Genomic DNA, 26627 nt, shown 5'->3' on the forward strand with positions numbered 1-26627 from the left:
AAAAGGAGTGAATGCTTATAAACTCTTTTCTTCAGAGCATGACTTTCAAGCTCTAAAGCTGGCCAGATCCCTGAATCCTACCAACTTTAGTGTCACTTTGCTTTTTTGATGCTGCAGAGATAAAGCTTGGAATTATGAGAAGCATAGTTCGGGCCAGTGGCTCTGCCATGGTGATGGTCTGAGGTCTGGTTAGCTGGGGTCTGAAGCGCCCAGTAGGGCAATTCCACAAGAAAAATAAGAGGGTGAGAGTGATGGTAGTGCTCAACACAACACCAATAAGTGTCTTAGAATCTGCAAATGCTACCCCATGCCCGGAGGAATAGCAATTACCTTTAGTGGAAGATAGGTGCCGATATCTCTTCACTAAAGTGATGGTGCTGGTCTGAAATGCTATTTAACAGTGAGAAATGCAAGATTCTTCATCTGGGCAAGAAAAACAAAAATTACATCTACAGTATGGGAGGAATAGAACTAAGCAACACCACGTGTGTAAAAGACTTGTGTACTAATAGATCACAGACTACACTGCACTGCAACAACAGTGTGATGCTGCAGCAAAAAAGGCAAAAACAGTTCTGGGATGTATTAAGAGAAGCATAGTGTCTAGATTACATGAAGTAATTATCCCCCTCTACTCCTCATTGGTCAGACCTCATCTGGAATACAGTGTTCTGGACACCAGATTTTAAAAAAGAATTAGCAAAACTGGAGGAAGTTCAGAAAAGAGATACCAGGATGGTGAGCGGACTGCAAATTAAGAGAAGACTTAAAGGGAACCTGTCAGCAGGATGGAGCTGAGTAACCTACAGAGAGTGTCAGGTTGGTGCCATTATACTGATTAAAATGATACCTGGGTTGATGAAATCTGTTTTGTGATTGTTGTTTAATCTTTATTTTCAGTTATAGAGATGCTCGTGCTTCGGGGCGTCCTGTGGGGGGGATCCTGCGATCCCAACATAGTATTACCACCTCTTTATAAATCACTGGTGAGGCCACATCTAGAATGTGGGATCCAGTTTTGTGCTCCACATTTTAAAAAGGATATTCAGAAGTTAGTCATTTCAAAGGTGGGCAACTGGACTATTACCAGGGATGGAAGGCCTCTCATATGATGAGAGTTGGAAAGGTTGGGCTTGTTTAGCTTAGAAAAAAAAATGCCTCAGAGGGGGTCTCATTTACATGTATAAATACATGTGTGGTCAGTACAGAGGACTGGCGCTAGACTTATTATTCCTTCCAAAGACTAAACTAATGACCAGGGGGCATTCATTACGGGTGCAAGAAAGGCGATTCCGGCAGCTAAATAGGAAAGGGTTCTTTACAGTTAGCACAGTTAGAATGTGGAATGTCCTTCAACAGAATTTAAAAAAGGGCTGGATGATTTCCTCGATACACATAACATTATGTGTTATAGTTAAATTAGTGACAAGATGTACCATTGGTGGAGAAAGGTTAAACTTGATGGACCTAGGTCTTTTTTTCAACCTATGTAACTATATGTCAGTATCAGATCTGTGGGGATCCAACACCCGGCACCTCCACCTCAGCTGTCTGCAGCTGTATGTACACAATGTACAGTGCCCAATGTACAGTGCCAGGACATCACAGCTCTGTACACTGTAGTGGCTGTCTTTGGGTACCACAGCTCATCTCTTATTGAAATGAATGAGAGCTGGAAATCACTTCAACACCGTTGCCCCAATTGAATATGATATAACAACAAAGACCCCCCCACACACGTGGTTCATGCGGGAGAATATGAACTCAAGGTTCCTAAGAACACAGTGGCCTCCATAATCCTTAAATGGATGAAGTTTGGGACCACCAGAAGTCTTCCTAGACCTGGCCGTCCAGCCAAACAGCAATCGTGGGAGAAGAGCCTTGGTGAGAGAGGCAAAGAAGAACCTCAAGATCACTGTGGCTGAGCTCCAGAGATGCAGTAGGGAAATGAGAGAAAGTTCTACCAAGTCACCAGACCCAACAATGCAGACGAGCTGAAGGCTGCTATCAAAGCATCCTAGGCTTCCATAACATCTCAGCAGTGCCACTGGCTGATCGCATCCATGCCACACCGCATTGATGCAGTAATTTATGTCAAAGGAGCCCTGACCAAGTATTGAGTGCATTTACTGAATATACGTTTCAGTAGGCCAACATTTCGGATTTTAAAATCATTTTTTTAAGCTGGTGTTATAAAGTATTCTAATTTACTGAGATAATGACTTTTTGGTGTTCATTGGCAGTAAGCCATAATCATCAACATTAACAGAAATAAACACTTGAAATTGATCACTCTGTTTGTAATGACTCTAATATGAGTTTCACTTTTTGTACTGAAGAACTGAAATTAACTTTTGATGATATTCTAATTTTGTGAGATGCCCCTGTATTTGCTGGTGCAGAAGCTGGAATTTATTTGTATGTGCTGAAAACTGTCGTAATTATGAACAAAAACAGAATTTCTCGGCTGCTGTTCTGTAGGTAACAGATATTGTTGAGCGAGTTAGTAATCTCCTGCTACGGAACAACTGAACGCAACTCAAATGCTCAGTGATGACAGGGAGACTGGTTTATTTGGTATCGGTGTGCCATAGCACAGTCAACCGGATGACTGATCTGGAGTGAAACCTTTCTCACACCCAGGTAGAAGAATGAGGCAGACTGTAATGTTCTGTTGAGATCCTGCCAACATGGCTGCCTTCATTATCTGCTGGCAAACACAAATCGCTGCTGTATTGTACAGCTTACTTGCATCATTTGCCTTTATTTCTTTTTCTAAATTATTCCCTTGACTATCTGGAGTTCCATGAGTAGCACAGAATTGCTTAGATGTTCCTAGCTCATCTTGACCACTCGCTATGTCATCGCATTCAGCGTCCTCTTCAGTTCTCATATTGTTTGGATTTACACCTTGCGGGAACATGAAGAAAGTCGTTAAGAGATCCTGCGCTATTCCTACAACGTCGCTGGTGCTCAGAACTTCCCACAAACCATCGGAGGCAAGGATGAGGAATTGGCTTCTGCTGTATATCGGTACAGATATGGTATGGGGTGCTGGGATGACGGATTTCTTAAGCTGAGCATCGCCATGGAAGCCAAGTCCCCTTGTAACGATGCAGAATCCTTCAATTAATCCATAGCTGTCATTAGAACTGACAGATCCTCCAGATTTCAAGACTCGCTTTCTTTCTTGACAATTTGCTGTACTGTGGTCTCTGGTAAGGCAGTGACTCCTCCCGTTCTTACACAAGACTGCCTTGATGTTTCCTTATACAAGCAAACAAAGAAAAGATTAACAGAAATCTGAAGCATCTTTGCTCATCATAGTTACAAGATTTAGTATATGTTTAGGTACGGCCGTGATATCTAGACGCCTATTAGTTAGTGGGTTAGAAAAAATGGCAAATTTAAATGGAGCGTATCAGCAGAAAATTGCCAATTTGTATAAATCATGGTTTTGTGTTAAATGTATTTTAAAAACATTTTTTTTTACTTTTTTCACATATCACAGTCTGGATTAAAAAATTAAAAAAAACTTAAATTTAGCAGTTTTTCCACTGGCCTTTGTGGCTTTTTTTACACTTCTTAAGGCCCCGTTACACATAACGATGTCCCAGCGATCCCACCAACGATCCGACATGGATGGGATCGCTAGGACATCGTTAGGCTGATCGCTGGTGAGCTGTCACATAGACAGCCCCTCCAGCAATCAGGACCAGCGAGCAAGCTGGTTTCCAATGTAAACATCGGGTATCCAAGAGCCGCGCGGCTCTTAGATACCCGATGTTTACATTGAAAACCAGCGTGCAGCGTCGCTGATCACTGGTCTCTCACTGCCACACGCAGCGATGCGCGCTAGTCAGCGTGAGACCAGCGATCAAAAAACGGCCCAGGACGATAGTGCACAATCAGCGATACCCGGCGGGGGGGCCGGTCGCTGATCCATGTGGCGTCACAAAATCAGCGATCTCGCTAGCGAGACGGGGCCTTTAATGTTTGAAAAAATAACGCATGTATGTGGTCACAATGACCAGATCCCAACCCTATCTTTTGTAGTGAAGTGACAAATGAGAGAGCGCAAAGGTCACTGTAAAGGGAGAGGAGCAAGGTCAGCTGTAAGATATTGTTATTGGTGGCTCCTGTGTTATCAGCCATGTATAGAGGAGTCATCTATCATTGTAATCCTACCTCTGATAATATGGAGCCTTTCTGCAAACTTTTCCTGAAATAACAAAGTTTGAGTCTAAAAAAAAAAAAAGTGCTAGTGGTTAGTGTGAAAATTACCAGATTACTGATTTTATTTTTTTTATTGTTAAATATAATTAGTAAAAAAAAAAAAACACATTGCAATTTAAGAAAAGAAATGCATGTAGCTTAAAAACCTGATTAAAACAATAGGTCGTTATCTCATGATAGTTTCCCTTTAAAAACAAATCCAAGGCAAAGGTGATCTCTTTTAAGGCCCCGTCTCACATAGCAAGATCGCTGATGCGGCACCGATTTTGTGACGCAACAGCGATCACGCTAAACCTGACCCATCCAACCCCATTGACCATATCTCATTGTATTTCTTTCTCACTCCTCTATTTTTTTTATACATTATTATGCAAAGGTTTTAGGCAGGTGTGGAAAATATGCTGCACAGTAAAAATGTTTTTGCAAATGTTAATAGTTTGTTTTTACTAATTAACAAAATGTAAAGTGAATGGATTAAAGAAAAAAAAAATAAACTAAATCAATAATTTGTGTGACCAGCCTTCCAAACACCATCAAATAGCATTACTGGGTACACATGTACAGAGTCTTTGATGTTGCTCCAAACATCTAGGAGAACAAACCACAGATCTCTGGAGATGGGCTTGTGCAATTCCTTCCAGGGCTGTGGAGTCGGAGTCGTGGAGTCGGAGTCGGTGCTCATTTTGGTGGAGTCGGAGTTGGAGTCGGTATAAAATGGACCGACTCCGACTCCTAAAATATATAATAAATTGGGTACAGTAATTCAATGCAGGATGTGCTGAATATTTTTTCATAGGAGTTTGGGAAAGTTATGAAATGTCCTATAAATGGCTGTTCTATTCCTGATCTAAGGCTACATTCACACACAGCGTTTTTCCTGTGTTTTTTGAGGATACGTTTTTCAGCTGCAAAAGTTGATCATCTTTTTAAAAAACTGCATCACCTGAAAGGTTTTTGAGCTCATAGATAATGTTACTCAATAGCAAAAGCAGATTAGAAATCTGCTCTATCTATCCATATCTGTCTATCCATATCGTATCTGTACCAAAAAGAATGAAAACCGGGTAGTACACCAATATATATTCTGTTCTATCTAAATATCTTGATTATTGGATCATAAAAATGATTAAATGTCTGAGGTTCACATTGTACTACAATAAATTTTTCACTTAAATATAAGCAATATGTGTGGGAGTCGGAGTCGGAGTTGGAGTCGGAGTCGGTGTAAGGGAAATTGAGGAGTCGGAGTCGCAGGTTTGGTTTACCGACTCCACAGCCCTGATTCCTTCTGTCACTTCATATAATTTTATACAGGCTAGAAGATGATGAGATTAGAGCTCTGTGGGGCCATATCACTTCAGTCTGCGCATGCACCGCCTCCTGCGTCTATTTTCCTGAAGCTCATCGCCGGTAGAGTAATGTGCGCAGAGCGGGGATTCTGCTCCTGCTGACACCGCCAACATTTTCTTGAAGCCCACCGCCGGGACACCTTCTTACAGCCCAGCGCATGCAGCATCGCCCCACTTCTTCCGCTGCTGGCTTCTAGTAGCGGTGACCCTGCCTCCTGTGACCCTGCTCCACCGCCACCACCCCCCAGTAAGCTAATTCAGACTATAACACAAACCCTCATTTTCCTTCTCAAATTTTGAGTTTTATGGTCCTGTTCATCTTTTAGTTCGCAAAATATGGTAATTCATTACATAATATTTTAAATGGCGAGGAGATTTTGAATTTGTTGTGCAGAGATCTATCTAGTTTTCACTTTTTTGGTCCTTTGATATCACACAATTAAGGCTACTTTCACACTTGCGTTCTTTTGCGCTGCATGCGCAGTGCAAGTGCGCATAACGCGTCATGCATTTTTAATGCATTTTCTTGATTTTTGCGCATGGTTTTTGCAAAAAAATGCATGCTTTTTTTGCGCTGACATGCGCATGACTTTTTAAAAAGTCCCATTTGATGATTCAGGCTAAAACATCAGGGATTACTGAACTCCCACAAAGTGAAAAACAAAAAAACAGGCAAACACATATAGAATAGACCGTCCCGACTGGGTACACCTTGGCACTGTGGAATGGCTTTAACCCCTTCATGACCCAGCCTATTTTGACCTTAATGACCTGGCCATTTTTTGCAATTCTGACCAGTGTCCCTTTATGAGGTAATAGCTTCAACGCATCCTACCGATTCTGAGATTGTTTTTTCGTGACATATTGGGCTTCATGTTAGTGGTAAATTTAGGTCACATATTGGGCTTCATGTTAGTGGTAAATTTAGGTCAATAATTTTTGCGTTTATTTGGGAAGGGAGGGAGCACCGTTTGACTTTTTGAACGCTAAATTGGCTGGAATCAATGGTTGCACCATGTCGCGTTTGGAGACCCCCTGATGTGCCTAAACAGTGGAAACCCATCAATTCTAACTTCAGCCCTAACCCCAACACTTCCCTAATCCCAACCATAACCCTAACCCCAACACACCCTTAATCCCAACCCTAACCATAACCCTAACCACAAGCCTAACCCTAATTCCAACCCTAACCCTAATTCCAACCCTAACCCTAATTCTAACCCTAATTCCAACCCTAACCCTAATTCAACCCTAACCCAAACCCTAATTCCAACCCAAACCCTAATTCCAACCCAAACCCTAATTCCAACCCTAACCCTATTTCCAACCCTAACCCTCTTTACAACCCTAACCCTCTTTACAAACCTAACCCAAACCCACTTTTCAACCCTAACCCTCTTTCCAACCCTAACCCTAATGGAAAAATAAAAATACTTCCTTTATTTTATTAGTTGTGCCTACCTATGGGGGTGATAATCGAGGGGTTTATTTACTTTTTATTTCATTTTGATCTCTGTGAGAGTGATCAAAATGAAAGACTGGAATCTGCAGCCGGCAGATTTGGGCGTGCGCACTGCGCATGCGCCCGCCATTTTCCAAGATGGCGGCGCTCATGATCCAGACCCTAGGGACACCGGGAGCGACAGGGGCACTCAGAAGGTACCGGGGGGGTGAGGGGGGATCGGAAGCTGGCAGGGAGCGGAGGGAATGGGAGGGGGGGCAGATGATGACAGCGGTGGCAGATAGCTGCTGTCATTCAGTGGCTGGGTGGCGATCGCTGGTGAGGGGTTGAATTGGTGTCTCCAGCCATATCCGATGCAACTGCAGCATCGGCCATGGCTGGATTATAATATTTCATCAATTTTCATTGATGAAATATTACTATCGCTCTGATTGGCTGTTTCACTTTTAACTGCCAATCAGAGCAATCGTAGCCACGTGGGGGCGAAGCCACGCCCCCTGTGGTGAATTACAAAGCCCCCTGTATCTGTGGGTCAGGTGACCTTTCATTGACCCCGGTCACCCGACCCGCAGGGGGGCTTTGAAGTCATGACACAGGGTATGCGTCATGGGTCGGATTGGCACCGACTTTCATGACGCATACGCTGTCACAGGTCGGGAAGGGCTTAAGGCTATGTGCACACGGTGCGGATTCTGCTGCAGATATGCAACGGATTTGGCCCTGCGTATACGCAGCAGAACTGCATGTGATGTACAGTACCATTGTAGCCTATGTAAAACAAAATCCGCTGTGCACATGCTGCGTTTTTTTATGCGCAGATTTGGTGCGGAATGAAAAAAGCTGCATGTCACTTCTTTTGTGCGGTTTTGCTGCAGATTTCCACCTGCTCCATTCTAGAAATCCGCAGGTGGAAAACCGCAGAGAAAAACCGCACAAAAACATGCAGTGAAACCGCACAAAATCCGCAGGAAAAATGCAGGTCATTTGACCTGCGGATTTAGTAAATTCTGCGCGGAAAATTCCAAAGCAGAATACGCACCATGTGCACATAGCCTTAAGCTTTTTTTTTTTAAATCAATAAAAAAGTGTTTATGTAGTACCTTTTTTTATTTATATGCACTATTGTTTTCTCTAGCAACCTTCCACGACAGCATAGGAGGAGGTCGTCTCCACGCCCTAATGGGGGACAGGAAGCACGAGAGGTTAAAAGGTCTCTCCCTCCTCCCTCTCACCAGTGTCTTTCCTGTCCCCCATGGGGCATGGAGAGGTCTGGTGTACTGTGTGGCCGGCTGCTACAGCATACCTGTGGATTCAAAGCCGGGCAGTGGTGGTCGGTGGTGCAGCCTCCCCTCCACCGTTCTGCTCCAGCTTGCTCTGCATTCGGGACCGTTCCTGGCCCTCCCGCGCTCCCCTTTGGGGAGTAAAGCGGGCCAGTGATCCCTGTCGATGGCCTCCCGCAGCTCTCCGGCGTCTCCTCCCCTGCGTGCTGTGCGAAGACCAGGAAGTAACGTCACTTCCGGGGTATGTGGAGGGCACGCTGTCATGGCGGCCCCCATCCTGCTGCCAGTGCGCGGAGCTCGCCGGCATCTGCTGTGCCTGCTCCAGGACCCAGGGAGGAGGAGGGGGAATCAAGCTAACGTGCTGAGGGCGGAGTTAACCCTTCATTAACCCGCCGGAAGACACCGACAGGTAAGGCAAATCCCCTGCTGTCATGGACGGTTCTTCCTGCCCTGCATCTGCAGAGCCCAGCGCTGCCCCAGCTACAGTGAGTGTTACCTGGGGTGGGTCCTAGTGGTGCGATCCGGGATAGAGGTCCTTAAAATACTTCTCCCCCTCATTCTTATAGGGAGAAAAGTCTGCCCATAAAAGCACCAATACATCCAGCAAAACGGCCAAATGTGCCATATGCAGTATGAAACTTCCCTCTAATTGGGAGAAAAAGTTATGTCAGGCATGCATGGATAAGTGGTCAGGGCCAAGCACCCGTCATTAATTGACGAGATCTGCAGCTTGGTCACCTGTCAGGTTCAGACCTCTTTAGCCGCCCTGTCCCCCCCTCCACCTCCACCCCCTCTGATTATGGGCTCACCACCTTCAAAAAAACCTCAGGATTCAGGTGGAGGATTCAGAATCCGAGTCGGAGAGATCATTCAACTCGAGCTCCGAAAATTGGGGGCAACCAGGGACCTCTAGGGCACCTGACGTTAGAAGGTATCTCCTTTCCACAGAATACGTGGAGGAGTTGATTAGCGCAGTACGCGCCACTATGGGCCTAGAAGATGAACCTGTCACGCAAACAGCACAGGATCGCTCGTTTGGGGGATATGAAGGACCTAAACGAGCAGGCTTTCCAGTTCATAAAAGCATAGCGGACATGATCTCCCAGGAATGGAAATACCCTGAGAAACGCTACTCAGCCCCTTCAGAGCTCCATCATAGATTTCCTCTGGAAGGAGAGGAGTTTAAATGGGACATCCCGAAGGTCGATGTCCAGGTGGCAAGGGTGGTAAAGAAGACGGTTCTACCATTTGATGATGCGTCTCAGCTTAGAGACCCAATGGACCGTAAAGCTGAAAGCCTCCTGAGGAAAACATGGGAAGCCTCTGCGGCCACCTTAAATTCAGGAATTGCGTCCACTTGTGTCTCTAGGTCCCTCTTTCAATGGATTGAGGAGCTAGAGAACCATATTTCGCATGGTACCTCAAGGAGTGACCTCCTTAACTCCCTATCTTGCAGAGAGCTACGGGCTTCCTGGCAGATGCTTCAATGGAGATGATCCGTACTTCTGCCAGAGCCATGGTACAATCAAACTCTGCCAGACGAGCCCTCTGGCTTAAGACGTGGAGCGGAGACATTACATCCAAAGTTAAACTATGTTCTTTACCTTTCAAAGGTGAACATGTCTTCGGCCCTGCCTTAGACGAAATTCTGGAAAAAGCCTCTGACAAAAAGAAGGTGCTTCCAGAGCAGAGAACCACAAGAAAACGTCTTTTTCGAGCCCCCCAGAATCAGTCATCCCAACCAAGAGGGAAGGGAAAGACGGGAAGATGGAGCCACGCTAAAGGGAGAGGCAGGAACATCCTGGTTCCCCAGCAGCAGCAACAGCAGTCCCAAGAAAAACAATGACTCGATCCCGGTGGGGGGAAGGCTTTCGAGTTTCTTTCCTGCTTGGCAGTTGATTTCCAGCAGCCCCTGGGTCCTCAGTGTGATTAGAGAGGGCCTACTGCTAGAACTCGAATCCTATCCCCCACGGGGTATAAGAGTCACCTCCCTACCATCTTGGGAGACCCCAGCTCTAAATTCCGGCATTCAGCAGCTTCTACAGTCAAATGCCATCTCTCGGGTCCCTGTGAAGGAGCAAGGAAGAGGGCATTATTCCAGATTGTTCCTAGTAAGAAAGCCCACAGGGGAGTCGAGAATAATAATAAACCTAAAAGGCCTCAACCGACACATTGCATACCACAAATTCAAAATGGAGTCGGTAAAGACCGCCATTCCTCCAATAGGGCAGTCTTACTTTATGGCAACTATAGATCTGAAGGATGCCTATTTCCACATCCCCATCCATCTAGCCCACAGAAAGTATCTGAGGTTCGCGGTCCACCAGGGTCCAGAAATAATACACTTTCAATACAACGTGCTTCCATTTGGGATATCATCTGCTCCTCAAGTATTCTCCAGGATCATGACGGAGGCTGTGTCCCACATCAGAAGCCAGGGCATATGTATTGTACCCTACCTCGACGACCTACTAATAATAGGAGCCTCCTACCGGACTCTGGAACTACAGGTGACTCAGACCCTGAGTATTCTCCAGTCGTTAGGATGGATCCCGAACATAAAGAAATCACAGATACAACCCTCCCAGGAGGTGAAATTATTAGGAATCCTACTGGATTAAAAAAATCAAATGTCCTTCCTCCCGGAGGAGCACCAGAGATCCATAATATCAAGGATCTCAGTTCAGGGAACAGAGATCCCCGACCCTCAGGTCAGCTATGTCCATACTAGGGTCTATGACCTCCTGTATCCAGTCAGTACCTTGGGCACAGGCCCACTCCAGAACGCTCCAGTCCCATATCTTAAGAAACTGGAATCGGGATCACACCTGTCTGAACAAAAAGGTCCAGACCCCAGGGGTAGTGAGAGCCTCGCTGGCATGGTGGATGGACCACAAGAACCTGTGCAGGGGAATCAACTGTGTTGTGAGTTCATTTTCCCCTTCACCATTGAGGTCTGATGAACTCCCTCTTCTGGTGAAGGAAGGTAGTGAGGCTGATTACCAAGCACCTGAGCAGGATGATGATGACTGGGTGACTGGAATTGCTGACTGGATATAAGGCAGCCGACGCCCTTCTGCCTTGCTGGTGATTTCTCAGAGGGATTCTAGGAGACCAGTCTGATTCCTGCTCCTCAAAAGCTAAGTTTTCTGCTCTGCTTTTTGGTTTTGTTTCGCCTTGTTTTTCTGGATTTCTGCCATTCCCTGCTGGGGTGAGCTGAATTCCTTTTTGCTCTGTCTTCAGAAAATACCTGAGTACTGATATAGTCTTTTTGAAGCCTAGTGTCTTCAGGGCTTTTTTCCCTATCAGTCTGTTGGCTCTTGTTTTGATAGGGTTTTGGCGGATTGCAGACAGCAGCTTTTCTATCCTGTCCTATTTAGTTAGCTTGGGCCCCATCATTTGCTCATCCTATCTTTCTGTGTGAGTGTTTTTTCATCTTGCTTCACCGTCATTATATGTTGGGGGCTGCCTATTGCTTTGGGGTCTGCTCTGGGGCAGTTTAGATTTCCCTTTCTGTCTTTAGGCTATTTAGTTCTCCGGCTGTGATCGAGGGGTCTAGGGCACTGTAGGAACCCCCCACGGCTACTGCTAGTTGTTGATAGGTTCAGGGGTCTGCAATCCGATAGCTGCCAACTTCTCTGGTTTTCTGGACTTAGCTAGTATTTCTGTTTTTGCCTCCTACGGTGACTCATTCGTAACAACTGGTCTCAGACCCCTTTAGTCACGGTAACAACAGACGCCAGCAAAAAAGGCTGGGGAGCTGTAGTGTCTCGTCACCCATTTCAGGGGTTATGGAGCCAGAAAGTGAGCGCAAAATCCTCAAACTTCAGAGAGCTGAAGGCAGTGGAAGAAGCTCTACTGGCAGCAAGACACCTGGTCCGGGGCCAGCACATCAGAGTCTACTCAGACAATATAACAACAGTGGCCCATCTCAGGCACTAGGGGGGTACGAGATCCAGCAGCCTGGAGGGCCTCTCAAACCGAATATTTTCCTGGGCCGAGAAGCACCTCCGCTCTTTGACGGCAATTCACCTGAAGGGTACCGCCAATCTTCAGGCAGATTTCCTAAGCAGAAGATGTATCCAGCCTGGCGAGTGGACCCTGAGCAAAGTAATCTTCCAGGAACTGTTCGACAGGTGGGGCCTCCCGGAGGTGGACCTATTAGCCTCAGGAGAGAATGCTCAAGTGGAAAACTACTTTTCATTGAACCCCAGGGACAGGTCCCTGGGAATGGATGCCTTCTCCCACAGGTGGAGGTTCCATCTAGCTTACACCTTCCCGCCAGTCCCAATCCGTGCCGCAACCCTGAAGGAGATTCGGGACTATCAAACCCCAACCATCCTAGTAGCTCTGTTATGGCCAAAGAGGAGCTGGTACTCTCTGATCACGGAGCTGGTGGTAGACGGACCATTCATCCTACCCATGGAAGACGACCTTCTCTCGCAAGGCCCCCTACATCACCCAAACCTCCGGGGAATGAGGTTGGCGGCCTGGCTACTGAAGCCCAGATCCTGAGGCCCAGGGGCTTATCAGAGGCGGTAATAAAGACCCTCCAGAAATCCCAAAAACCGGTCACTATCGCTATATATAATAAGATATGGAAGACGTTCTCTTCGTGGTGTCTACCAGACTTGCCTGACCCAGAGAAACCTAACATTTCTCGTATCCTGGATTTCTTGCAGAAGGGGCTAGAACTAGGTCTAAAACCTACCACATTGAAAATACAAGTGTCAGCATTAAGTTCTATGTTCGACTGTGACTTGGCCAACCACAGGTGGATAAGAAGATTCATGACATCGGCCACTAGACTTCATCCAAAGAAGTTAATAGCGGTCCCAACATGGAACTTGAATGTGGTGCTTACAGGACTCACTCAATCTCCCTTTGAGCCATTGTCATCCGGCACTTCTCAACTCCTCACCTGTAAAGTGGCCTTCATTGTAGCAATAACTTCAGCAAGGCGAGTAGGAGAGCTCCAGGCGCTCTCAGTTAGGGAACCCTACCTAACTGTTAGAGATGATTCCATAGTTCTCTCTCTTGACCCGTCTTTTCTGCCGAAGGTAATGTCCGACTTCCATAGGTCACAGAATATAATCCTTCTGTCATTTTGTCAGAACCCAGCAAACCCCAAAGAGGAGGTGTTTCATTCGCTGGATGTAAGACGTATAGTTCTCCACTACCTTGAGTGTACCAAACCCTATAGAGTCGACCACAACCTATTTATCCATACCTCTGGCCCAAACAGAGGGAAGAAGGTGGCGAAGAACACCATTGCCAATTGGATTAGAAGGGCTAGCTCTGAAGCTTACCTGACGCAAGACATCACTCCCCCTGCTGGAATCAAGGCGCATTCAACGCGATCTACCTCTACGTCATGGGCTGAGAGGGCAGGCGCATCTTCAGAGCAGATTTGTAGGGCAGCAACTTGGTCCTCCTTACATACCTTTACTAGACATTATAGATTAGACCTTGTATCCAACAGGGATCTAGTCTTTGGCCGAAAAGTTCTTCAGGCCGTTGTCCCCCCCAGTGCAGTATAGGTTGTTATGCCTCCTATGCTGTCGTGGAAGGTTGCTAGAGAAAATAGAATTAGACTTACCGGTAATTCGGTTTCTAGAAACCTTCCACGACACCACTATTTCCCTCCCTGTATTCTTGGACAAATGCTGAGAATCTTAAAGGTAACCGGTGCTATGGTAATCAGTTGTATGTCACTGGTGAGAGGGAGGAGGGAGGGACCTTTTAACCTCTCGTGCTTCCTGTCCCCCATTAGGGCGTGGAGACGACCTCCTCCTATGCCTTCGTGGAAGGTTTCTAGAAACCGAATTACCGGAAAGTCTAATTCAGTTTTTTTTTACTTCTTTATAGCAGGGTACAGTATATGTTCATTTTGTTTATATCCTTAGGTTTTACATATAACATAGATTTAAAATAAGGTACAAATAGAACAATGAACTGGGTGCAAAAAAAATAAAAATCTCACAAAACTTCCCTATCCCCCTCCCCTTATCTCATACTTCTGCCTCCTGTAGCTCACACCACTAGTGCACTTGGTATTCACACTGATGTAGCTCACACCACTAGTGCACTTGGTATTCACAATTCCAATTTTTCAAGAACATGTTCAATCCCCCTCTTTTCACACATGACAACATTTATGTACAATACATATTCATTTTTTTTTTCATCCTTATACACCCCGGCAGCAGGCACGCTTTCTGGGTGTTATGTTTGACACCAATCTCTCCTTCACATCCCATATACAATCTCTTGCCCGCTCTTGCCGCTTACACCTAAGGAACATCTCCAAAATTTGTCCTTTTCTCACCATGGAAACAACAAAAACCCTCACTGTCGCTTCGATCCACTCCCGCCTGGACTACTGCAACGCTCTATTAATTAGCCTCCCCGTTACTCGACTTTCCCCTCTCCAGTCCATACTTAATGCAGCAGCCAGGGTCATCCATCTGGCTAATCGGTACTCGGACGCGTCCACTCTTCGCCAATCGTTACACTGGCTGACCATTCATTATAGGATCCAATTCAAAGTACTTGTTCTCACCCACAAAGCTCTCCACAGTGCGGTACCCCCTACATCTCCTCCCTCATTTCTGTCTATCGGCCTAGCCGACTGCTGCGCTCTGCAAAAGACTTTCGACTAACCTCTGCACTAATCCGGATATCTTTCATGGGGGCACACTTCCAGTACATGTGGATTCATGATGACGCTTGGGAGCCGGTTACCTCACAGGTGAATTGTATGATTATTTTACATATGGCTATAAAAAGGTGGCTAATTGAAATGGGATGTTCAGCACCCCTTCTAAGGAAGATATCTACATCGAAACGCACATCAGGGGGACCCTGGGTGACTTTCCCTGGTAAATATGTTATGAAAATGCATTGTCATTAGAGCCATGAGGTGTATTTCTCTACATTTGTCTCTCTCCTTATAAATTTATAATATTTTACAACATCATTGCACCTATATTGGTTTATTTCCCTTATGGAGGGAGACTTAATGTGAGAAACCAGCAATGTCTGAGTTTAAAACTTATGTATGCCATCAATCAGCATAAATATTTAAATATATTTTTTTGGCATATGAAAAATTTCTTTTTAGTTGCACCTTTATATTTTGTCATGAAATTAGTGCTTCCATGTGCTCTGTGATTTGATACACCTAATCATATCTTACCAGTTGTATATTCATATGGGAAATTACATCTTATTTTCTATAATTATATATGAATGATTGTCTTTCACCCAGTGGCTGTGTTTTTTGCTATTTCATTTCAAGTATGACTTGCCGTCTCTGTTTTACTCTGTATTATATGTCTGAATAAAAATATATTTTTACTCCTATTTGAGGACCTTTCTCCTTGTTGCTTGGTAACCTCTGCACTAATCCGTACCTCCCACTCCCGACCCAAGACTTCTCCCGCGCTGCACCAAACCTCTGGAAGGCTCTACCCCAAGAAATTAGGACTATCCACAATTTGCACAGTTTTGGCACTCCTTCAAAACACATCTGTTCAGAGCAGCCTATCACATTCACTAATCAGTCATTTTATGTGTAAGTGTGCGTGTGTAGCCCATTCACTATCTCCATCCCCCACCTTCTCAAGATGGCTGGACCGTCATTGTAAATACACCATTGTAAATACACACCTGTACTTTGTATCTCCCCCACCTCATTGTAGATTGTAAGCTCTCACGAACAGGGTCGCCTTATTTTACTTTAATTATTGTATCGTTAACGTTGTTACTTATGACTTATGTTTGGAACTGTTAAACTGTAAAGCGCTGCGGAATATGTTGGCGCTATATAAATAAAGATTATTATTATTGGTTACAAGTACAGTCTTTGTTATTCTTACAGCTCTACGTTTTGTTTTATTCTGTTTGCACTCTATGTATCTGCCACTATGACGGAGTATCATGACTGCAAAGTCTCGTTGCTGTGCTTTTTTTTTTTTTTTTTAATGCATTGTCCATATATTCCCACACTTTTTGCATTGTTCCTTATCTTTGTGGTTTCGTCCTGATGAAGAGGTTTGTAAACCTTGAAACGCGTTGGCAAATAGACCGCATTCATGCTTCAACTCCGCGTGTGATGACTTTTTTGGAACCTTGGGCAGCGCGGATTTTACACCACCGTGTTCCTCATTCATTGCGTTGCGTATCCCCTTGGTGGTCCTGCTGCAGCCTTTTACATGCTTTTATAGGTGTTGTGACTGCCACAACCCTATCAGTTGTGCATACCTAAATATCGGATACCACATGGCTATCAGATAAGACCCTATTTGCACTTTTCATCTTTACAGCTTTACCGTTTGTTTTTATATCTAAAGTATATGTTGGTATACACTACCCAATAAAGCGGCAAGTTGGCAGTATCAAGACCAGTCTGTTTTAGGAATTGTACTGGACTGCATTCAGATGTAAAAAGGAACTTTCCCCATTTTTTTCCGCATGTTAAACATTTCACAAGTCTTCTAGATTAAAGTCTTTCCTAAGCCAAAATTTGTGCTGTTTGAGCACAAACAGGAGTAAAACAGCTCTTTTGTCGTAGCAGAATTTTTCCCTGTGAAAACTGTGTTAATGGAATAATATTACATATGTCAGCATATTATGTTGTTCTCTATTTGAGACTACATCCGTCTACGCTCCATTTTCTTTCAATCCACGTACATAATATGTGCAGTCTGGTGAAATTATCTGTCTGTACTTCATTGTTGCAGATTGTTTGACCCAATTTAGAAAATGCTTCTTCCACAAACAACCCCATGAGGAACAAAGTCTTATTAATTATAACATTACACCTATTTGTTAGGCTTAATGAAGGACACAAAAGCGGGCTCTTGCAGTTTGCTGTATAAAAGCTATTTGCTAACACATGCCAAATTTCTGGGATCAAAATTATAGGACCTTAAAGGTAAAACAAAACTGAAAAGAATCCCCTTGAGAACCTTTTTCTTTGTTTTTTGTTATTTTTCCATCATGAAATCACATGAGCCAGTGTTAAAGGGGTTGTCTTTGCAAAATAAAAGCTTGCTCTGGGCAATGCATGTGTGAAAAATATCAACCTCATGAACACTTACTAACTGGTACCCACCTGGATCCTGAACAGTCCACTCTATGGTCTGCAATTACCATATAAGCAACTGCTGGACCGCTGTGGCGTATCGTTGGCTGCACAGATAAGTGAGTTGAGCATCACGTCATCAGATGTTTTCTGATGCATCCCTAGTAGTAGTTACCTGGCCACTGCAGCCAGTCACCAGTGCAGTGGTCCAGCAGCTCCTTGAGTGGTGACATCTCCAGTACAGACCATAGATAGAGCACCCTGCGCTGGATTTAGATGCGTGCCGATAGGGGAGTTACAGTGGCATGTAAATATTTGGGGCACCCCTGGTGAAAATTACTGTTATTGTGAACAGCAAGTTGAAGATGAAATAATCTAACAAGCCTAACATTAAAGATGATGCATTTCCTTTGTATTTTAGGCACAATATATATATAATATGTTGTCATTTTTTTTTTTCATTTTAAAATTTATGAAAAAGAAAATATGTTGATGCAAAAGTTTGGGCACCCTTGGAGATTTGTGTGCTCAGATAACTTTGACCAAGGTTTCAGACCTTAATTAGCCTGTTATGGTTATGGCTTATTCACTATTATCATTCGGAAAGGCCAGGTGATGCAAATCTGAATCCCCCGCTTGACTGTAAAAGACCTTCAGAAATATGTAGCAGACACTAGAATTGTGGTACATTTTGTTCTACTGTTCAGAGACACCTACACAAATATGGCCTTCATGGAAGATTTGTCAGAAGAAAACCTCTCCTGCGTCCTCGCTATAAAATTCAGCTTCAGAAGTATGCAAAAGAACATTTAAACAAGACTGAGGAAATTTTGGAAACAAGTTCTGTGGACCGATGAGGTTAAAATAGAAATCTACAGTATAGCCACAATGATCATAGGTATGTTTTGAGAAAAAGGGCACAGAATTTCAAGAAAGGAACATCTCGCCAACCAATAAGCACTGGGGTGGATCAATCATGCGTTGGGGTTGTGTTGCAGCCAATGGCACGGGGAACATTTCATGAGTAGAGGGAAGAATGGATTCAATGAAATTTCAACAAATTCTTGATGCAAACATAACACCATCAGTAAAACAGCTGAAGTTGAAAAGAGGACGGCTTCTACAAATGGATAATGATCCTAAACACACGTCAAAATCCACAATAGACTACCTCAAAAGGCGCAATGGTCCTCAGTCTGTTGATATGAACATTGAAAATCTGTGGCTAGACCTCAAAATAGCAGTGCATGCAAGATGACCCAGGAGTCTCACAGAACTGGAAACATTTTCCAAGGAAGAATGGATGAAAATCCCTCAAAGGAGGTGCTACTAAGTACTAACCATGCAGGGTGCTCAAACTTTTGAATCAGACCATTTTTCTTTTTATGATTTTTAAAATGTAAAAGATGAAAATATATTTATTTTTTTGCGTAAAATACAAAGGAAATGTGTCATCTTTAACTAGGCCTTTTAGAGATCATTTCATCTTCAACTTGTTTAGCTGTTCACAATAGCAGTAATTTTCACTATGGGTGTCCAAACTTTTACATGCCACTGTACAATAAGTTTGTTATTTTATTAGCCGTGCAGCTCCTTAGGCAAGCTTACTTTTCTAGTCATACAACCCCTTTTAACTTTTTTTGTTGGTCAGTACGATAATAGAAATACCAAATTTATAATGTTTTTTATAATGTCTAATTACTTTTGTTCAATTTAATTAAAACTTACAACACTATTGCCGAAGGCCGTAGTGCCAGGGGTCAGTAAACAGCATCATCTTATCAATAATTAGGTCAAAAAATATGGCAACCAACACAAAATTAGTTGAGAATCAGATAACACTCAGATGACACTCAGATCAAACTCTGACAACAGTTTGAGCCGAGTGTCCTTAGCATAATTGGCCCGATTCTCCTGCGTGAGACACTATATGCCAATGTGAGCGAGCCCTCAAACTGTAACCGATAGTTACGTAGTCATATTGAAGCTTGTAGCGTTCCTATCCACTCTAGGTTGCAGCATTGGGAACTACCCATCCAGTCATTTTGTGCTTCTCCGAGTCTATTCCTTGTTAGTGATGGACTCGTCACATGGTTACACGTTGTAGGGAGAAGTGGAGGACATTGGACACCACTCTGTGGTCTGAATCTACCGCGGCCACGAGCTGTTACATTCGGGATTCAGTTAAGGCCTCTTTCACACATCAGTTTTTTGCCTTCAGGCGCGATCCGGCTTTTTTTTGTAAAACCGGATCCAGCAAAATGCAATGCCGGATCCAGTTTTTCCCCATTGACTTGCATTAGCGCCGGATCGTGTCGGATGGCATTGCGTTTCATCCGTTTTTTGCCGGATCCGGCAACTTGTCTCATTCCGGCGTCTGGAAAAAACGGCTACTGTAACGTTTTTTGTCTCCGGCGAAAAAGCCGGAAGCGCCGGATCCGGCGCTTCCAGCTTTTTGCTACAATGAAAGTCTATGGGCGCCGGAATGCGCCGGATCCAGAAAAAGACGGATCCAGCCACCGGATCCGGTTTTTTTAAGTCTGCGCATGCTCAGATCCAATTGGCCAGCCCCCAGGAACAGAGACGGATCCAGCAAAAAAACGGATCCGTTTCCACAGTTCTCCAAAATTTATGCCGGATCCGTTTTTTCTAAAAATGGCCGGATCCTGCCTGACGGCAAAAAACTGATGTGTGAAAGTAGCCTAAGGGCTCGTTGAGATGAGCGTGTTCCCGGTCAATGTGATGTCTTTGTTCACAACGTGGCCAATGTGCAAGTGCTCATGGGAAGTTTTAAATATAAACTCATAACCAATGTGGAAAAAAATCACAGCATCATCTTCTGTACTAGGCACCCCCTGTATCCATTTGTGAAGCAGACAAGAACATGGAGCTCTATGGGGATTTAATCATGTCTGAATTTTGCAGATGTGACTGGCTACTTTTATAATATGGGTGTCTGAACCCAAGCCTCAGGACTAAGCCTTTGCAGGCGAAATGCATTTCTGGTGAAAGTCAGACGTTCAGTATTTGGTCAGTATTTTACATCAGTATTTGTAAGCCAAAACCAGGAGCGGAACAATCAGAGGAAAAGTATAATAGAAACCTGTCACCACTTCTGTATTTATCACCCACTCCTGGTTTTGGCTTAAAAATACTGATGTAAAATACTGAGCAAATACCGAATGTGTGAACATGGCCTTAAGGGCCTTTTACACATAGTGATATCGCTAAAGCGTCACCGATTTTGTGACGCAACAGCGATATCGGTAGCGAGATCGCTACATGTGACACCTCTGACGGGCCTCCCCGCTGGCTATCGTTGATCGCGCGAGATCGTCCTGGTCCATTTCTCGTCGTCGGCTTCCTGCTGGCGCCGACGAGCGACTCCATGGACGCGGGAGGAAGTCACCAGAGCTGCTGTCTGACAGGTAAGTACCGACCCCTGACCGCTGCTGCATCGCTGGTGAGATCTGACTGTTTGGCAGCTCACTAGCGACCATTTAGCGATGCACCAGCAATCCTGACCGGGTCGGATCGCTGTCGGGATCGCTGGTGCATCGCTAAATGTAACGGGACCTTTAGGCTGTTTTTCTATGTCCCTTTTTGTGCTCACTGCCCCTGGGTGGTTTCACACAGCCTAAAGCCCCCGTCTCACATAGCGAGATCACTAGCAGATCGCTAACACAGGTCAACGAAAAAAATTTTTTTTTCTGGTGTCCAAAATATTTTAATGAATTTGGGGTATTTTTGGGGTGCTGATTCTGAATATGTCATCAGTTTTGCCAGATTGGCTCAAGTTTTTGAGATTTTTGGTATCTTATTTATAGCACTTGTTGGTAAATGCGACGCATCATCTCATTAATTTCTTTGGATTAGTACTTGAACTAAGCAGTTCTCAATATAGTTTTGTGTTAATTAGTGTTCTAAAAGTTTGTTCATAGCTTGATTTTTGCACTAACTTTATGTTGTTGTCTGTTTTCCAGTGAAAAGCATGAACTCATCATGAAGAAGTTGTCTTAACGATCCAGACTCATTCTGTTACATTTGTGGTGAATATACACTGCCAAAACATAGAAGAAACATAACAGACTTCGTAAAAAAAGTGTATTTTGCCTATTTTGGGGTTATGCTTGGGGACCAAGACAAGTTTTGGGCACCACACATAGTGTGCAAAGCATGTATCGAATTATTACGAAAATGGAGCAAAGGACAAAGAAAAAGCTTCAAATTTGGTGTTCCAATGGTGTGGAGAGAGCCAAAAAATCATCATGATGACTGTTATTTCTGTGCAGTGCAAGTGCAAGGATTCAATAAGCATAAGAAACGAAAATGGGAGTAACATGGAATCTGCAAGAAGGCCTGTCCCTCATTGTGAAGATGTGCCTGTACCTGTGTTTACCATAAATAACAGTCATCATGATGATTTTTTGGCTCTCTCCACACCATTGGAACACCAAATTTGAAGCTTTTTCTTTGTCCTTTGCTCCATTTTCGTAATAATTCGATACATGCTTTGCACACTATGTGTGGTGCCCAAAACTTGTCTTGGTCCCCAAGCATAACCCCAAAATAGGCAAAATACACTTTTTTTACGAAGTCTGTTATGTTTCTTCTATGTTTTGGCAGTGTGTATTCACCACAAATGTAACAGAATGAGTCTGGATCGTTAAGACAACTTCTTCTTGATGAGTTCATGCTTTTCACTGGAAAACAGACAACAACATAAAGTTAGTGCAAAAATCAAGCTATGAACAAACTTTTAGAACACTAATTAACACAAAACTATATTGAGAACTGCTCAGTTCAAGTACTAATCCAAAGAAATTAATGAGATGATGCGTCGCATTTACCAACAAGTGCTATAAATAAGATACCAAAAATCTCAAAAACTTGAGCCAATCTGGCAAAACTGATGACATATTCAGAATCAGCACCCCAAAAATACCCTAAATTCGATGAAATATCTTTGGCACCAAAAATGCTGTTGACCAGTGTAATGCGTCACCGATTTTGTGACGCAACTGCGATCTCGCTACATGTGACACATAGCGGCGACCGGCCCCCCACTGGATATCGCTGATCGTGCAGGAATGTCCTGGGCCATTTTTTCATCGTCGGCGTCCTGCTGGCCAGCATGCATCGCTGTGTTTGATCGCTGGATTGTTTCTGCGTCGCTGAAGAAATCTGCCTGTTTGGCAGCTTACTAGCTATCATTTAGCGACGCACCAGCGATCCCTACCAGGTCGTATCATTGTCAGGATCGCTGGTGCGTCGCTAAGTGAAACGGGACCCTAAGAGAAAAGTTTTTTTTGCATCTATTTATTGTGTTGGATTGTGACTCCTGCTTAAATTGGGTATTACAACAGTGAGATGGGTCCAGATTGTGGAGTATCCATGAGGTTGTGCATCTAGCACTTTATAATATGGAGTGATTTCCTTATAGATTGTAAACTTAATGTCTTTTTTGTCTGTACAAGTCCCTTCTGTAATGTAAAGTTCTGCGGAATATGTTGGCGCTATAGAAATAAAATTATTATTATTTAATAGAGCAAGGACACTGTTGATGTCTTTTAATTGTTTGATGTTTGTCCCTCCATGTATATAAATTTGTCAGACAATGTAATTCCCAATACTTGTTATTTTGTATATTTTTGATTTATAATTGTCAAGTGATTTTCTACACTAATGTAGGGTCCTATAGGATGTGTTTTTTTTACATACAGGTTTAGGTAATTGATTATTTCTGCTACATTAGTATTCACATAGAAGCTCACTTACCAATATTTGCTACATATAACATCCCGAGCCGTTTTGTATCTTCAGCTGTTGGAATTTCGTTGTCCGGTTCTGCAAATCCCTCTATAAGACAGGTCACAGCAGTGCACCCACTCCACCTTGACTTTGAACTCTCCCTCCTTCCTAACTTCAACATTCTGTCCATTCTCCAAAAAGCTTTAGCGTAAGCTTGGTGTATGCTTTCTACTCGTCTTTTGTTGGCTTTTTTCTTGTTCTCTATGGAGAAAACATGTTCTGTTTCCTTGTAATCATCTTTAAAAATGGTGTCAAATGATCTGATAAAAAGCCTTTCTTCTTCATTTAACTTGTAAGATGGATCCATAGCTGAAATATTATCTAGCAGTAAAATAGGAAACTCTGCAGCTGCGGCGAGCGCTGCCGCACTCCCGTGATACCCATCAAAAATACCAGCAAAACACGAGTTTTGTCTGTGCCCATAGTTATTAAGAATTGTAAACGAGTCTTCCATGCAACTTTGCCAAGAAGCATTTTTATCAGAACAGATGACTATAGATTTCACTAAGCCATTGTTTCCATTCATGTCATAAACATGGCAATTAGCTTCAGAGGTCATCCACATCCTACTAGTATACGGCGCCATAGAGAGCAGCTTTCCTTTTAATATTTCGAAGGATTGATTAATCTTCTGGTGTTCTCTATATTTGAATTGTGAAGAGCTTTCAATCCTAGATATCATTTTCTCCTTTTGGACTGCGAGGATATTAAGATTTGACGGACTGTCCTCTGGCTTACAGCCCAGTACAATATTAGCTTTATGCCACTGTTTGTGGTTTATAAGTGAACACAGATTAACTCGTTCCTGGCACATGGAACAAGGCAACCAGATCTCATTAATTTGAGATTCTTGCTCATTCTTATCATTTGAAATATGTAAATCCACATTTGACGCTTCTTTGATAGTTGACAGAACTTTTCTCATTCTAAGATCAAGTAAGAAAAACAAGAAGTGAGGATCCTAAGATATTTACTTCAATAAAATTACTCCTACTCTCAAAATTGTGTAATTTTTGGAAAATGGTTTAGCTTTAAAGTTTACAAATTACAACCCAAAAGGTGATAGCACCAGGAACACAATGAATATATCATCATCATAACATGCACAACAGTTATTTTTGATACCCTTTTGTATATTCCCTTTTGTAGAACCCCTGAATGTTTTATTGGCGAAGGCCCCTCGGCAATGTTTTGTCCATGGGCTTCCGCATATGTTAATCCAACCCTGGTGGAGCATGATAAAGGGATTCAGAGATCATGAAACTAAATTGAAGTGAAGAATCAACTATTTGAGATTCCCATACACCTTAGAATGCTGTTGGCCAAACTTTCATTTCATCACCAGATACTTCTTACGACTCTCCCATACACCGAATGTTCATGAGTTGTAATAGGGAAGAAAGCCCCTTCCATAAGGCCCCTGCTATATAAAAAAAAGTTTCTCCTGGATTGTTCTTTTAAAACATTGTCCCTCAATCAGTTGTTTTTGAGGAGAAAAAGGAGAAAAGATGTGTGTAACAAGGGCGTGATCAAAGAGAAATAGAACCAAGTCACAAAAAATCAATATATGTGAAGTGGGACCTAAATAGAGCATATGATGGACACAATCTTTTGTGCACAAAGAGAAGCTTAGCGAAACCTTATTTCAGCTATATAATGGCGCCTCAAAGTTAATCAATATGATAATACAAAAATGGCTTCGTTCAGTGTCCTATCCCAATTCCATGAAGACATTTCAATATTTCAATGATGATTTATTCCCCTTCAAACCTTCAAAAATTATGTTTCAAAACCATGTGTGTCAAAACTTCAATTGTCCTGTACTACATTTTATGGGTACCCGATGATATTGTGTGTTATATACCACTTGATTCCTCTTCATTTATCAATGCATCAGTGTTTTTACTAGGTTTATTGAGATTCCATATGTGCAGTATGGGTTTTAATTCATGTGCATAATGCTTTATCTTGTTATTAAGTAAGATTGTGTCTATCATATGCTCTATTTAGGTCCCACTTCACATACATTGATATTTTGTGACTTGGTTCTATTTCTCTTTGCCCAGCACTTTGGAGGAGGTGAGCAATCGATCCCTATTATGGGATCTCTTTGCTTTGGAGTATTTTTCATGGCCATATTCTGGCTTTTTAACTGTTTTTAATCTGTGTCACGTGTTTATGTGCCTTGTCTATATGTTAATAAAAATTGTCATTTGCACATTATTATAGTATCTTTTGATATTATTATATTATACTGAATTCTTTGGGGTTGATCGCGCCCTTGTTACACACATCTTTTCTCCTTTTTCTCCTCATTCCTCATTGTCCATGTGTGAGGCCAGCAGTCCCCCTTACATTCGCTAGTAGTGCCCTCAAGTTTTTTTTTTGTTCAATCAGTTTTTGCCCCATATATCCTCTCTGAAGGCACAGAGAAAGTTTTGTGTCCCAAAGACCTCATATCATCACTGAAACATGGCACTAAGCTCAAAAACATATCATTCGCACTGCAGCTACCACTAGAGAGGGTGCGGGGACTGCGGCGATGGCCCCCTCTGCCCCCCGGTAACTACACTACTGATTCGCAGCTACCACTAGAGAGAGCGCAAGGTCTGGGGTGATGGCCCACTCTGCCCCCATCTCCGGTAGCTGCACTACTAATTCGCAGCTACCACTAGAGAGAGCGCAAGGCCTGGGGTGATGGCCCACTCTGCCCCCATCCCCGGTAGCTGCACTACTAATTCGCAGCTACCACTAGAGAGAGCGCAAGGCCTGGGGTGATGGCCCACTCTGCCCCAATCCCCGGTTGCTGCACTATTAATTTGCAGCTACCACCAGAGAGGGCGCGAGGCCCGGGGCGATGGCCCCCTCTGCCCCCCCAGTAGCTATGCTACTGATTCACAGGTACCACTAAATTAAAAGCCATATAATTTGGTCCTAGATCAGAACTTTTTTGACAGGGTCTTCAACCTTTGTTTACACTGCAGTCCAAATTTACAAATGTTGAAGGAAGTATTGAATGTGCAGGAGTATTGATTTCAGTCAATCTATCCTTCTAAAGAAAATTGTGCAGGACCATAAAATGGCACTTACCCATGATGTCCATCTACGTAATTGTACAGGAAAGTTGGTTTCATGGGACTCTTGCCTAGCTGCACTAAATGAGTGTTGTGAGACTTATTTTGCAGATTTCCAATGACAGAAATTATTTTACTGCTTCTACATGTAAAATTAAAAATTCTAAAACTAATATCTTTTGTAACTAGATATAAGAGGGCTGCATCTTAATATCCACATTATGGCTGCCACAAATTGTCACTTTGGTTTTTAAAAAACTGAACTTTGCAATAGGTTTTATGGTGTTTTGTAAAAGTATAACCTTAAAATATCTTGGACAGTTCAAG

The 26627-nt window shown here is 43.3% G+C and overlaps 1 protein-coding gene across 1 annotated transcript; it reads right to left on the bottom strand.

The window, feature by feature from the left end:
- Positions 1–2599: 2599 nt before the first annotated feature.
- PP2D1 (protein phosphatase 2C like domain containing 1) lies at positions 2600–26360 on the bottom strand. The gene is made up of 3 exons (XM_073567991.1): positions 26317–26360; positions 23194–24152; positions 2600–3267 (listed from the first exon to the last, which is right to left on the bottom strand). Exons 1-3 carry the CDS (start codon positions 26358–26360, stop codon positions 2600–2602), a joined length of 1671 nt encoding a protein of 556 aa, XP_073424092.1.
- Positions 26361–26627: the final 267 nt, after the last annotated feature.

This window comes from Dendrobates tinctorius, unplaced genomic scaffold, assembly GCF_039654945.1.
Source record: "Dendrobates tinctorius isolate UK_male_01 unplaced genomic scaffold, ASM3965494v1 ptg000005l, whole genome shotgun sequence".
NCBI lineage: Eukaryota > Metazoa > Chordata > Amphibia > Anura > Dendrobatidae > Dendrobates > Dendrobates tinctorius.